Here is a 14,162-nt window from a genome sequence, read left to right as displayed (position 1 = left end):
TGCCCATGGGCCTGGTTCGGGGGGGACGGGCAGCGCCTGGGGGCTCGGCGGGGGGATGGGCGGTGCCAGGGGGTGCCCATGGGCCTGGTTCGGGGGGGACGGGCAGCGCCTGGGGGCTCGGCGGGGGGATGGGCGGTGCCAGGGGGTGCCCATGGGCCTGGTTCGGGGGGGACGGGCAGCGCCTGGGGGCTCGGCGGGGGGATGGGCGGTGCCGGGGGTGCCCATGGGCCTAGCTCTGGGGTGGACGGGTGGTGGGTGGATCTGGGGGGCTGGGCGGTGCCGGGGGCGCTGCATGGGGCCGAGCAGTGCTGGGGGGGATGGACAGTGCTGCGGGGACGGGCGGTGCCAGGGGGCGCTGGGGGGGGATGGGCGGTGCCGGGGGGCACTGGGGGGACGGGCGGTGCTGGGGGGTGCTGCGTAGGGCTAAGCAGTGCTGGGGGGCGCTGGGGGGGATGGACAGTGCTGGGGGGACGGGCGGTGCCGGGGGGCTCTGGGGGGGATGGGTGGTGCCAGAGGGGGGACGGGCGGTGCTGGGGGGCTCTGGGGGGATGGATGGAGCCAGGGGGACTCTGGGGGGGGCAGGCAGTGCTGGGGGCACTGGAGTGGGGATGGCTGGTGCTGGGGGGCTCTGGGTGGACGGGCGGTGCCAGGGGGCGCTGGGGGGGATTTGGCCAGTGCCAGGGGCTCTGGGTGGACGGGCAGCGCCGGGGGGGCGCTGGGGGGGGACAGCTGGTGCCGGGGACCCTGGGGGAACGGGCAGCGCTGGGGGGCTCGGTGGACAGGTGGTGCCAGGGGGCGCTGGGGGGATGGGCAGCGCTGGGGGGCACTGGGGTGGGACAGCTGGTGCCGGGGGGCCCTGGGGGAACGGGCAGCGCTGGGGGGCTCTGGGGGGATGGCTGGTGCCAGGGAGCTTGGGGGGGCAGGCAGCGCCGGGGGGCACTGGGGTGGGACAGCTGGTGCCGGGGGGCCCTGGGGGAACGGGCAGCGCTGGGGGGCTCGGTGGACGGGTGGTGCCAGGGGGCGCTGGGGGGGGTATGGCCAGTGCCAGGGGCTCTGGGGGGGCAGGCAGCGCCGGGGGGCACTGGGGTGGGACAGCTGGTGCCGGGGGGCCCTGGGGGAATGGGCAACGCTGGGGGGTTCTGGGGGGATGGCTGGTGCTGGGGAGCTTGGGGGGGCAGGCAGCGCCGGGGGTGCCCGCGGGCCCCTGTGCCGTTTCGGCTCAGCCGGCTGCTTTCTCTCCGGCGCGGTGAAAGTTCCCGCGCCCCGACCTGACCCTGGAGTTCCCCTGAAAATTCCCCGCCCGCCTGGGGGGGTCGGGCCAGCAGCACCCCGCGGCGCCGGGGGGGCAGGGAGGTGGGTCTGGGGGGCGGGCGGAGGGTTTGGCATCGCGGCGGGAGGAGGCTGGCGCCCATATAACCGGGGCCAGCGGGGGGGCCCCACAAGCGTCTGAGGAGCCCCGGGAGCTGGGAGCCAGTGGCCATGGGGCCCCCCAAGGTGAGAGGGGGGCTGGGGAGGGTCTGAGCCGCTCGGGGGGACTCGGGGGTGGGAGAAGGGGTGAGGAGAGGGGTCGGGGGGCCAGGGTGGGGCACGCAGCCACACTGAAACGCATACACCCAGCGCTACACAACCACACTGACCCCCCAGCGCTACACAACCACACTGACACACGTACACCCAGCGCTACACAACCACACTGACCCCCCTACAGCGCTACACAACCACACTGACCCCCCTACAGCGCAACATAACCACACTGACACGTACACCCAGCGCTACACAACCACACTGACCCCCCTACAGCGCAACACAACCACACTGACCCCCCAGCGCTACACAACCACACTGACCCCCCAGCGCTACACAACCACACTGACACATGTACACCCAGCGCTACACAAGCACACTGCCCCCCCAGCGCTACACAACCACACTGACACACGTACACACAGCGCTACACAACCACACTGCCCCCCCAGCGCTACACAACCACACTGACACACGTACACTCAGCGCTACACAACCACACTGACCCCCCTACAGCGCAACATAACCACACTGCCCCCCCTACAGCGCAACATAACCACACTGACACACGTACACCCAGCGCTACACAAGCACACTGCCCCCCCTACAGCGCAACATAACCACACTGACACACGTACACACAGCACTACACAACCACACTGCCCCCCCTACAGCACAACACAACCACACTGACACGTACACCCAGCAGTACACAACCACACTGCCCCCCCTACAGCGCAACATAACCACACTGACACGTACACCCAGCGCTACACAAGCACACTGCCCCCCCTACAGCGCTACACAACCACACTGACACACGTACACCCAGCGCTACACAAGCACACTGCCCCCCCTACAGCGCAACATAACCACACTGACACACGTACAGCCAGCGCTACACAACCACACTGACCCCCCTACAGCGGAACACAACCACACTGACACGTACACACAGCACTACACAACCACACTGACCCCCCTACAGCACAAGACAACCACACTGACACACGTACACCCAACGCTACACAACCACACTGACCCCCCTACAGCACAACACAACCACACTGACACGTACACCCAGCGCTACACAACCACACTGACCCCCCTACAGCACAACACAACCACACTGACACACGTACACCCAGCGCTACACAACCACACTGACCCCCCTACAGCGGAACACAACCACACTGACACGTACACCCAGCGCTACACAACCACACTGACCCCCCTACAGCGCAACACAACCACACTGACACACGTACACCCAGCGCTACACAACCACACTGACCCCCCTACAGCGGAACACAACCACACTGACACGTACACCCGGTGCTACACAAGCACACTGCCCCCCCAGCGCTACACAACCACACTGACACGTACACCCAGTGCTACACAAGCACACTGCCCCCCCAGCGCTACACAACCACACTGACACGTACACCCAGTGCTACACAAGCACACTGCCCCCCCAGCGCTACACAACCACACTGACACGTACACCCAGTGCTACACAACCACACTGCCCCCTACAGCGCAACACAACCACACTGACACGTACACTCAGCGCTACACAACCCACTGCCCCCCCCGCCGCTACACAAGCACACTGACACGTACACCCAGCGCTACACAACCACACTGCCCCCTACAGTGCAACACAACCACACTGACACGTACACACAGCACTACACAACCACACTGCCCCCCCCAGTGCTACACAAGCACACTGACCCCTCCCACAGTGCTACACAACCACACTGACAAACGTACACGGAGCGCTACACTACCACACTGACTCCCCCAGCGCTACACTACCACACTGACACACGTACACACCGCTACACAACCACACTGACACACGTACACAGAGTGCTACACTACCACACTGACCCCCCCAGCGCTACACAACCACACTGCCCCCCCAGAGTGCTACACAACCACACTGCCCCCCCAGTGCTACACCACCACATTGACACGTAAACACAGCGCTACACAACCACACTGATACACGTACACACAACACTACACAACTACACTGACCCCCCAGCACTACACAACAACACTGACACACGTACACTCAGTGCTACACAACCACACTGACCCTCCACAGCGCTACACAACCACACTGACACACGTACACGCAGCGCTTCACAACCACACTGCCCCCCCAGCGCAACATAACCACACTGACACATGTACACCCAGCTCTACACAACCACACTTACTCCCCCACAGCACTACACAATGACACTGACCCCCACACAGCATTACACAACCACACTGACATATGTACACCCAGTGCTACACAACCACACTGACCCCCCCATAGAGCTACACGACACTGACCCCCACACTGTTATACAGCCACACTGACACATGTACACACAGCGCTACACAACCACACTGACCCCCCCAGCGCTACATAACCACACTGACACATGTACACACAGTTCTACACAACCACACTGACCCCCCCAGCGCTGCACAACCATACTGACCCCCACACACCGTGCTACACAACCACACTGACACGTACACACAGTGCTAAGTGGTCACACGCAGAGATCGACACAACCACACTGACACTCACACACCGAGCGCTACACGACCACAGTGACACACAATCACACTCAGAAACCTACACAACCACACTGACACACACACACACTAACTGCTACACAACCACACTGACATGCACAGTGCTACACAATCACACTCAGAAACCTACACAACCACACTGACACACTCACACCAAGCAATACACAATCGCATGCACAGTGCTACATGATCACACATGGACACCTACACAACCACACGCACACAGAGAACTAAACAATCCTACACAGAGTGCTACACAATCACACCCACCTATCACGACACAACCATACACCCCTCCGATACACAATCTCTCGGACACACACACTCCTGGTTTGCACACCCTCAGCCACACGGTGACGCTCACAGCATCACAACCCCAGACACGCAGCCTCCCGCACACACCCAGGGCAAGCCCGAGACAGGGGCTGGTTCCCAGCCCCACGGGCAATGGCTACACTGCAGGCGCACGTCACAGACACACTGGCAATCACACACAAGTGTGTGCACACACGCCTCACCCACGATGGGCCTGTACCTGTGACACACACACCCCCTCGGCAAACTGGGAGACCGGACTCCTGGGTTCTCCCCCCAGCTCTGGGAGGGGAGTGGGGGCTGGTGGTTAGAGCTGGGGGGCTGGGAGACCGGACTCCTGGGTTCTCCCCCCAGCTCTGGGAGGGGAGTGGGGGCTGGTGGTTAGAGCTGGGGGGCTGGGAGCCAGGACTCCTGGGTTCTCTCCTGGCTCTGGGAGGGGAGTGGGGGCTGGTGGTTAGAGCTGGGGGGCTGGGAGCCCGGACTCCTGGGTTCTCTCCCTGTGCCATTAGCAACAAAGCCCCATTGCTCCCGCATGGCAGAGATGCTGCGCCCGCCCCAGGCTTCCCACCCGACCCCAATCCCTCGGCCCCGCTCCCGAAGGGCCCGGCCTGGCTCCCGAGCCCCCCGGCGAAGCCGTTGCCCCCGGCGGGGCAGGCAGGCGTGTGAGGGTGAGGGTGTGCACCCGCGTGTGTCTCTCTCGTGCGCTCTGTGGTTTTCTATCCCTCGCACACTGAGAGTTTTGCGGTAGCTTCTCGGTGCTCAGAGGCTCGGGGCTGGGGCGCCGAAAACCCCGACCGAGAAGCTGGTGTTATTTTCGAGCAAAGAAAAACCCCCCAGAAAGGGCACGCGGGACACGTCGCCCTGGCGCTCCGTTTCCACTGAGTCACCGGCAAGTCGCACCCTCGGGGAGCGCGGCCGCCCCACAGCGGCCTATAAATCCCTGCGCGTGGGGCGGATTTCGCACTGGTCCCCTGCCAGCCGGGATGCCGAGGAGCGCTGAGCGGTGAGTGGGGTGTGCCGGATCGGGGCGGGCCCCAGCAGGCCAGAGGTGACCGCCGGGCTCGTGGGGATGTGGGGAGAGTCGTTCGGCTGATTTAAGTTCTGCCCCAGGGTCAATCCAGATTAACCCATGATTTCAGTGGGGACAGGACTGGTTTCTGATCTCAGCTGCCATAGGGTCAATCCGGAGTCACTCCGGATTGCTCTAGGAGCAGGGCTGGATTCTGAGCCTAGCCCCCCAGGGTCAATCCGGAGTCACTCCTGATTGCTCTAGGAGCAGGGCTGGATTCTGAGCCAAGCCCCCCAGGGTCAATCCGGAGTCACTCCTGATTGCACTAGGAGCAGGGCGGGATTCGGCGCCAAGCCCCCTAGGGTCAGTCTGGAGCCAAACAGCAGGATTTGAACAAGGCGACGCACCCGCAAACCCAGGCCCGTGGATTGATCCCGACTTGAACTCCCGATTCCCATTTGGCTCCTCGGGCCAGGAGCCTGAATTTCGCATTCACACCACGGGGGGGAGAGGGGGGACCCTGGCCGGGCTGAACCAGTCCCCTCCCAACACCTCTTTCCAATCCCCCTCTGGACGCCCACTGGGCTCCCCGCCGGGCCCAGCCCCTCGCGCGGAACCGGCCCTGGGGCCCAGAAAACACCTGGGACAGAAAGTGCAGCCGCCGGAACCGGGGAGAAATACCCGGCTCAGGGGCTGGGGCCCAGGACTCCTGGGTTCTCTCCCGGCTCTGGGAGGGGAGTAGGGGTGGGTGGTTAGAGTAGAGGGGCTGGGAGCCAGGACTCCTGGGTTCTCTCCCGGCTCTGGAAGGGGAGCGGGGACTGGTGGTTAGAGCAGTGGGGAGCTGGGGCCTAGGACTCTTGGGTTCTCTTCCCGGCTCTGGGAGGGGAGTAGGGGTGGGTGGTTAGAGCAGGGGAGCTGGGAGCCAGGACTCCTGGGTTCTCTCCCCAGCTGTGGGTAGGGTGTGGGGGCTGGTGGGTTAGAGCAGGTGGGGCTGGGAGCCAGGACTCCTGGGTTCTCTGCCTGGCTCGGGGAGGGGAGCGGGGGCTGGTGGTTAGAGCAGGGGGGCTGGGAGCCAGGAATCCTGGGTTCTCTCCCGGCTCTGGGAGGGGAGTAGGGGTGGGTGGTTAGAGCAGGGGGTCTGGGGCCCAGGACTCCTGGGTTCTCTGCCGGCTCTGGGAGGGGAGTAGGGGCTGGTGGTTAGAGTAGGGGGGCTGGGAGCCAGGACTCCTGGGTTCTCTGCCGGCTCTGGGAGGGGAGCAGGGGCTGGTGGTTAGAGCAGGGGGGCTGGGAGCCAGGACTCCTGGGTTCTCTGCCGGCTCTGGGAGGGGAGTAGGGGCTGGTGGTTAGAGTAGGGGGGCTGGGAGCCAGGACTCCTGGGTTCTCTGCCGGCTCTGGGAGGGGACCAGGGGCTGGTGGTTAGAGCAGGGGGGCTGGGAGCCAGGACTCCTGGGTCTCTCCCCAGCTCTGGGAGGGAGTGGGGGCTGGTGGGTGAGATCAGGGGGAGCTGGGAGCCAGGACACCTGGGTTCTCTGGGAGCGGAGTGGGGCCTGTGAGACCCAAGCTGGTTACTCATGTGTAATATCTCCAGGCCGAGGGTGATTCGAGGATGGGGTGGGGGGTGAAATCCAGCCTCCCACGCAGGGCTGCCTGGGGGGGGTCAAGTGGGGCAATTTGCCCCAGGCACCGCAGGGGCCCCCACGAGAATATAGTATTCTGTAGTATTGCAACTTTTTTTTATGGAAGGGGCCTCTGAAATTGCTTTGCCTCAGGCCCCCTGAATCCTCTGAGTGGCCCTGCTCCCACGGACCCGTGGGGCTGGCTGGAGGCCTCGGGTCAGGAGGCTGCACCCCCCAGCTCCGTGCAGGCTGAGGCTCTGGGGGCCAGTCCAGATTTACCCCCCTGGGCGCCACGTCCCACGCCGCTGACGTGGCCGGGTTCCGTGACGTCTGGGAAGCGGGGGCCGCGGTGAGAAATCGGACGGGGGGGCTGAACGGGACATCACCTTGATTCTCGGAACCTGGCCCCAGCCCCGCCCCTGCTGCCGGGAAGCGACTCGAAGCGGCCCCTTGCCCTGTGAGGGGAAGTGGGGTCTAGTGGTTAGAGCAGGGGGAGGAGGCAGGGTTGGGAGCCAGGACTCCTGGGTTCTGTCCCCAGCTCGGGGAGGGTTGGGGGGGCAGGAAGGGGCATGAGGGGTTGTGGGGAGCTGGCAGGGGTAGGTTATCGCTGGGGGTCAGAGTGGTGGGAGGTACAGCGGTCAAGATGTGGGGGGAATATGGGGGGCGCTGGCTGGATTTGCCCCCCAAGGAGGTGGGTGTCTGCTCACCCCCCCAACCTGGGGCCGCCCATCCGGAGGGTGAGTCATGTGTCCAGGCATGTTCACAATGACATGTGAGCCCTGCTGGGCCGGCATGGGAGGGGCCCAAGAACACAGGAAATGTATGCATGTCATGGGGGCCACACGCATGTGAACTACAGGAGGGCTCCGTGTGCTGGGCGTGTGAGGCAGGCCACAGACCCCATCGGCCCACGCGTGTCACGAGGCTGCGTGGCCCTGGGCTGTCACGGGGGGAAGACACGGCTCCTACACAGCCATGCATGTGCCCCGGGACTTGACATGTCGCACGGATCACAGATACGCTGGATCACGGACACAGGTGGCGGCGCTGTCAGGAGTTTGTCACTGAAAACCCCAGAGCTGGACCCACAGGTCACTACCCCCCTTGGGGGTCCCCGAGCCCTCCCCCCCAGCCCCCCACCCCCTCCATGCCTCTAACAAGCCTTGCTAGCCCCCAATCTCTCCCTCTATCTCACCTCACATCCGCCCCCTGCCCCCCTCGGGAGTCCCCGAGCCCCCCCACCAGCCCCCCACCTCCTCCATGCCTCGAACAAGCCCTCCCAGCCCCCAATCTCTCCCTCTATCTCACCCCACCTCCACCCCTCTGCCCCCTTCTCCTGGATTCCCCAGATCTGGCTCAGACCTGTCTGGCTAATCAAGGCCTGTTTCCCCCAGCCGGGGTCACTAATTAGTCCCACTGCTCGTCAGGGAGGCTGAGGGCTGCTAAGGTCCAGCTGGGCCCAGCGGCTCCCGGCCCCCGTGCCTGACACAGTTCAGCCCCACACATGCATGTTCCCCAGGGGGTCACACAGGACACGTGTGGTTTGCACACGCACCAGTATGCATGCATGCTCACCGTGAAGCCACTCATCATGTGTTGCACAGCTCCGCACGCCTGGTGACCCCCATGCCATGGGAAACCGCTCACATGCGTGTGCTCCCCGTGACAGGCATGCATCTCCTCTGTGCATGTACGTGTGATGTGTTGCACGGCTCACATGTGAGCAGTGTGACCAGTCGCACATACGTGTGCTTCCTTGTAGCTTCTCCCACCCTCTCACCTGCCCTTTCTCCCGACAGCTTGCACCAGGCCCCAATGCCCAGCCCCACGGCATCCCGAGTGCCCCATGGCGACAGCCCTGCTGGACTGACTGGCGGGGCCCAGACTCGGCCCACGGTGCTCACCCACGGAACCAGCGCCCCCTCCAGGAAGCAGCAGGTGGGTCCCCACATGGCTGTGGGAGGGGCACAGAGGGGGCAGCTGACCTCCCTAGACCCCAGGAGTGACAGCACGCCCCCTTTGCCTGCCCCACAGGTGCCACCGTACCCTCTGGCGATGGGGGACCCCCAAACCACCCCCCACCTCCAGGCTCTGCTGCAGGACACCCAGCGCCAGGCACTGCTCATCCAACAGGTACCGGATGCCTGGGTTCTCTCCCCAGCTCTGGGAGGAGAGTGGGGACTAGTGGTAACAGCAGAGGGGGCTGTGAGCCCGGACTCCTGGGTTCTACCTGCCATTCATCCCCTCACTTTCCTCCCCTTCCCAGATATCCCAGGAGCCCAGTGCTCGCCCCTCCATCCTGCACCTCCAGTCCCCCGGCGTGCTGGTGCTGAGGTCCCACCACGGCTTGACACACGGTAACCAGGGGGGGCATGTAGGATGCTGGGGGGCGTGGGGGTTCTGGCGGGGGGTTGGCAGACAGGCCCAGTGCCCTGGTCCATCCCCCATTTCTCCCCCTCCTCGTTCCAGGGATTAACATCACGGGCATGGAGTGGATTCCGAGGGACCCGCCTGCCCCCTACTCGCCAGACCGGTCCCCCCCACAGCGCTGCCCCAGCCCCGGGGACCACAGCGGGCACACTGAGAGGTGAGTGCTGGGGGGAGCCGGGCTGGGAGCTAGGATTCCTGGGTTCTCCCCCCGGCTCTGGGAGGGGGGTGGGGGCTGGTGGTTAGAGCAGGGGGGGCTGGGAGCCAGGACTCTCGGGTTCTCCCCCTGGCTCTGGGAGGGGAGTGGGGCCTGATGGTTAGAGCAGGGGGGGGTTGGGAGCCAGGACTCCTGGGTTCTTTCCCAGCTCTGGGAGGGGGTGGGGGCTGGTGGTTAGAGCAGGGGGGGCTGGGAGCCAGGACTCTCGGGTTCTCCCCCTGGCTCTGGGAGGGGAGTGGGGCCTGATGGTTAGAGCAGGGGGGGGGTTGGGAGCCAGGACTCCTGGGTTCTTTCCCAGCTCTGGGAGGGGGTGGGGGCTGGTGGTTAGAGCAGAGGGGTCTGGGAGCCAGGACTCCTGGGTTCTCTCCTGGCTCTGGGAGGGGAGCAGGGGCTGGTGGTTAGAGCAGGGGGGCTGGGAGCCAGGACTCCTGGGTTCTCTCCCTGACTCTGGGAGGCGGGTGGGGGCTGGTAGTTAGAGCAGGGGGGGCTGGGAGCCAGGACTACTGGGTTCTCTCCCTGGCTCTGGGAGGGGAGGGGGGCTGGTGGTTGTGGGGGGAGACACCAGCTGAGCTGTTGATCTCAGCAGACGCCCCCGGCAGGATCCGCTCTGGGCACAGGACAGGGCAGCCCAGTGCCAGCGGCAGAGGGAGCTGGTCGAGAATCTGGAGGAGCAGGTGAGGCAGGTGGGGGTCGGTCAGGGTGTGGTTGCCCCACAGGGCCTGGGGCGGGGGAGACAATTGCAGCTGGGTGCTGCCTCGGGGAGAGGAAGGTGGGGGGATAATTGGGGCCGGGGGGCAGGCGGGCTCCCCCCTCACAGACATCTCCATGTGAGGGGCTGGGGATTAGGGCCTCGTGTCCCCCACAAATTCACAGCTCCTGTCCTGGAGGGGGGTGGGCTCGAACCACTGGCCCAATGGCATCGCAGAGCATCATGGGAGGTTTCATTCTGGTGCATCAAGGGAGTTGTAGTCCTGGTGCATTGTGGGAGTCATGGTACAGGATTCCCCCCACCCCCCTCATTTCCTGCCCCCCCCAACTCACCTGCCCCCCTCTCTCGCCCCCAGCTGGAGCGGGAGCGGCGGCGCCTGGGGGCCATGCAGGCCCAGCTGGCCGCGACGGAGGCCACGGACGGAGCCCTTGACCCAGTAAGAGCCAGGGGGGGCAAAGGGGGCAGAGCTCTGTGGTGGAAGGAACGGGTTGGGTCCGAATTGGCGGGGCGGGGGGAGATGGAGTGGGGGCTGGGTTGAGGCCTTGGGGGTGGGGCCAGACATGGAGGCAGAGCCGAAGTTAATGGGGGCAAGGCCTGGGGACCCGGAGCATTCATGGGGGTGGGGCCTAAGGCCCAGGGGGGCGGAGTCAGTATCCATGGGGCAGGGGGTGCAATCCCTGGGGGGGGCAGATATGAGGGGGCAGGTCCAGAGTCCCTATCACTTACCTGCCCCTCCCCCCCCCAGGCAATGTCAGCGAAGGGCCAGCGCTGCGCCTCCCATCCCCCCAACCCCTTGGGCTGGACCCGGTCCAGAGCCACCCTCCCCGCCCAGAAGGGGGCGCTGCAGCCGCCACTGATCCCCCAGACCCACCCCTGGGTCAGCCACGGCGCCGGCATCTGCTCAGGTGAGCGGCTGGGAGTCAGGGCTCCTGGGTTCTCTCCCAGCTCTCGGAGGGGACTGGGGACTGGTGGTTAGAGCGGGTGTGGGGGGGCTGGGAGCCAGGACTCCTGGGTTCTCTCCTGGCTCTGGGAGGGGAGTGGGGGCTGGTGGTTAGAGCAGGGAGGGGCTGGGAGCCAGGACTCCTGGGTTCTCTCCCCAGCTCTGGGAGGGGAGTGGGGGCTGGTGGTTAGAGCAGGGGTGGCTGGGAGCCAGGACTCCTGGGTTCTCTTCTGGCTCTGGGAGGGGAGTGGGGGCTGGTGGTTAGAGCAGGGGTGGCTGGGAGCCAGGACTCCTGGGTTCTCTCCTGGCTCTGGGAGGGGAGTGGGGGCTGGTGGTTAGAGCAGGGAGGGGGTGGGAGCCAGGACTCCTGGGTTCTCTCCCAGCTCCTGGAGGGGAGCCGGGGCCACTGTTGAACAAGAGGTGTGGGGGTGGGGGGCATCAGCCCCATGATTGACAGGTCTGTTCTCCTCCCCCCACAGACCTGGGCCCCACCCTGGAGTTTTATCGGTTCAGCAGGGCCCGGCCGCCTTTTACCTACGCAATGCTGATCCGCTGGGTGAGCATCCGGGGGGTGGGGGGTAGCTGCCCCATTGTTCCGTTACCCCCCCCCCATCCTCTCAACTTCCCTGCCCGGCCACGAGGGGGAGACCCCTCCCAGCCCTAGAGCCCGAGGGGAGGGGCTACCCTCCCCCGAGCCCTGACCCCCGCTCCCCCGCAGGCCATTCTGGGATCCCCCCACCGACAGCTGACACTGAATGAGATTTATCAATGGTTCAGCCGCATGTTCGGCTACTTCCGCCACAACACGGCCACCTGGAAGGTGAGGGGCTGCGGGTCGGGAGTGAGGGGCGCCCGGCAGGGGTGGGGCAGGGGGCAGGGGCTGCGGGACGGGAGTGAGGGGCACCGGCAGGGGCGGGGGGGGGGCAGGGCTGCGGGACGGGGGGCAGGGGCATGCGGGACGGGAGTGAGGGGCACCGGGCATGGGCGGGGCGGGGGGGCAGGGCTGCGGACGGGATGTGAGGGGCACCGGCAGGGGCGGGGGCTGCGGGGCGGGAGTGAGGGCACCGGCAGGTCTGTGGGGGAAGGGGCTGTGGGTCGGGAGGGGCCCCTGCAGGGCTGCAGGGGCAGTAGCGGGGCTGTGGGTCGGGAGTGAGGGGCACCGGCAGGTCTGTGGGGGCAGGGGCTGTGGGTCGGGAGGGGCCCCTGCAGGGGCAGTAGCGGGGCTGTGGGGTGGGAGTGAGGGGCACCGGCAGGTCTGTGGGGGAAGGGGCTGTGGGTCGGGAGGGGCCCCTGCAGGGGCAGTAGCGGGGCTGTGGGTCGGGAGTGAGGGGCACCGGCAGGTCTGTGGGGGCAGGGGCTGTGGGTCGGGAGGGGCACCTGCAGGGCTGTGGGGGTAGGGGCTGCGGGGTGGGAGTGAGGGGCAGCGGCAGGGCTGTGGGTCCGGAGTGAGGGGCACCTGCAGGGCTGTGGGGGTAGGGGCTGTGGGGTGGGAGTGAGGGGCAGCGGCAGGGCTGGGGGCCAGGGGCTGCGGGGTGGGAGTGAGGGGCACCGGCAGGTCTGTGGGGGCAGGGGCTGTGGGTCGGGAGGGGCCCCTGCAGGGGCAGTAGCGGGGCTGTGGGTCGGGAGTGAGGGGCACCGGCAGGTCTGTGGGGGGCAGGGGCTGTGGGGCGGGAGGGGCCCCTGCAGGGGCAGTAGCGGGGCTGTGGGGTGGGAGTGAGGGGCACCGGCAGGTCTGTGGGGGAAGGGGCTGTGGGTCGGGAGGGGCCCCTGCAGGGGCAGTAGCGGGGCTGTGGGTCGGGAGTGAGGGGCACCGGCAGGTCTGTGGGGGTAGGGGCTGTGGGGTGGGAGTGAGGGGCAGCGGCAGGGCTGGGGGGCAGGGGCTGCGGGACGGGAGTGAGGGGCACCGGCAGGGGCGGGGGCTGCGGGGCGGGAGTGAGGGGCACCGGCAGGTCTGTGGGGGAAGGGGCTGTGGGTCGGGAGGGGCCCCTGCAGGGGCAGTAGCGGGGCTGTGGGTCGGGAGTGAGGGGCACCGGCAGGTCTGTGGGGGCAGGGGCTGTGGGTCGGGAGGGGCCCCTGCAGGGGCAGTAGCGGGGCTGTGGGGTGGGAGTGAGGGGCACTGGCAGGTCTGTGGGGGAAGGGGCTGTGGGTCGGGAGGGGCCCCTGCAGGGGCAGTAGCGGGGCTGTGGGTCGGGAGTGAGGGGCACCGGCAGGTCTGTGGGGGCAGGGGCTGTGGGTCAGGAGGGGCACCTGCAGGGGCACTGGCTGGGCTGCGGGGGGGGGGGCAGTGGGTCAGGAATGGGGGCAATGGTGGGGGGGCTGCAGGTCCGCTGACCCCGCCTCCCCCCCAGAACGCCGTGCGGCACAACCTGAGCCTGCACAAGTGCTTCGTGCGAGTGGAGCACGTGAAAGGCGCCGTGTGGACGGTGGACGAGGCCGAGTTCCAGAAGAAGCGGAACCAGCGACCAACCCCGTACGGTGCCCTGGGGTGGGCGGGGCCTCCCGTTAGCCACGCCCAGGGACCGCCAGCTATTAGCCACGCCCCCAGGAGGATCCAGCAGGGTGGGTGGGGCCTCCCGTTAGCCTCGCCCCCTGGGGAATATAACATGGTGGGTGGGGCCACCCGGTAGCCACGCCCCCAGGGGAATCCAGCACAGCGGGTGGGGCCCAGGCATTAGCCAAGCCCCAGGGGGTGGAGAGGGTGGGACTGAAATGTGTTAGCCACACCCCTTTTGTCTCCCCCCCCCTCCCTGCCAGGTACCTGGAGCTGAAGCACCTGCTGCCCCCCCCGCCCCCCTCCC

At 66.5% G+C, this 14,162-nt stretch overlaps 1 protein-coding gene across 1 annotated transcript; it reads left to right on the top strand.

The window, feature by feature from the left end:
* Positions 1-5,371: 5,371 nt before the first annotated feature.
* FOXP3 (forkhead box P3) lies at positions 5,372-14,058 on the top strand. The gene is made up of 11 exons (XM_030548250.1): positions 5,372-5,449; positions 8,871-9,009; positions 9,106-9,204; positions 9,338-9,428; positions 9,541-9,658; positions 10,302-10,389; positions 10,780-10,860; positions 11,170-11,329; positions 11,844-11,920; positions 12,083-12,184; positions 13,713-14,058. The coding sequence occupies exons 1-11, from the start codon at positions 5,430-5,432 to the stop codon at positions 13,989-13,991; spliced, it is 1,254 nt and encodes a 417-aa protein (XP_030404110.1). The 5' UTR covers positions 5,372-5,429; the 3' UTR covers positions 13,992-14,058.
* Positions 14,059-14,162: the final 104 nt, after the last annotated feature.

This window comes from Gopherus evgoodei, unplaced genomic scaffold (assembly GCF_007399415.2).
Source record: "Gopherus evgoodei ecotype Sinaloan lineage unplaced genomic scaffold, rGopEvg1_v1.p scaffold_91_arrow_ctg1, whole genome shotgun sequence".
NCBI lineage: Eukaryota > Metazoa > Chordata > Testudines > Testudinidae > Gopherus > Gopherus evgoodei.
The sequence above is the reverse complement of the archived record's forward strand: the minus strand, read 5'-3'. Positions and strand labels throughout refer to the sequence as shown.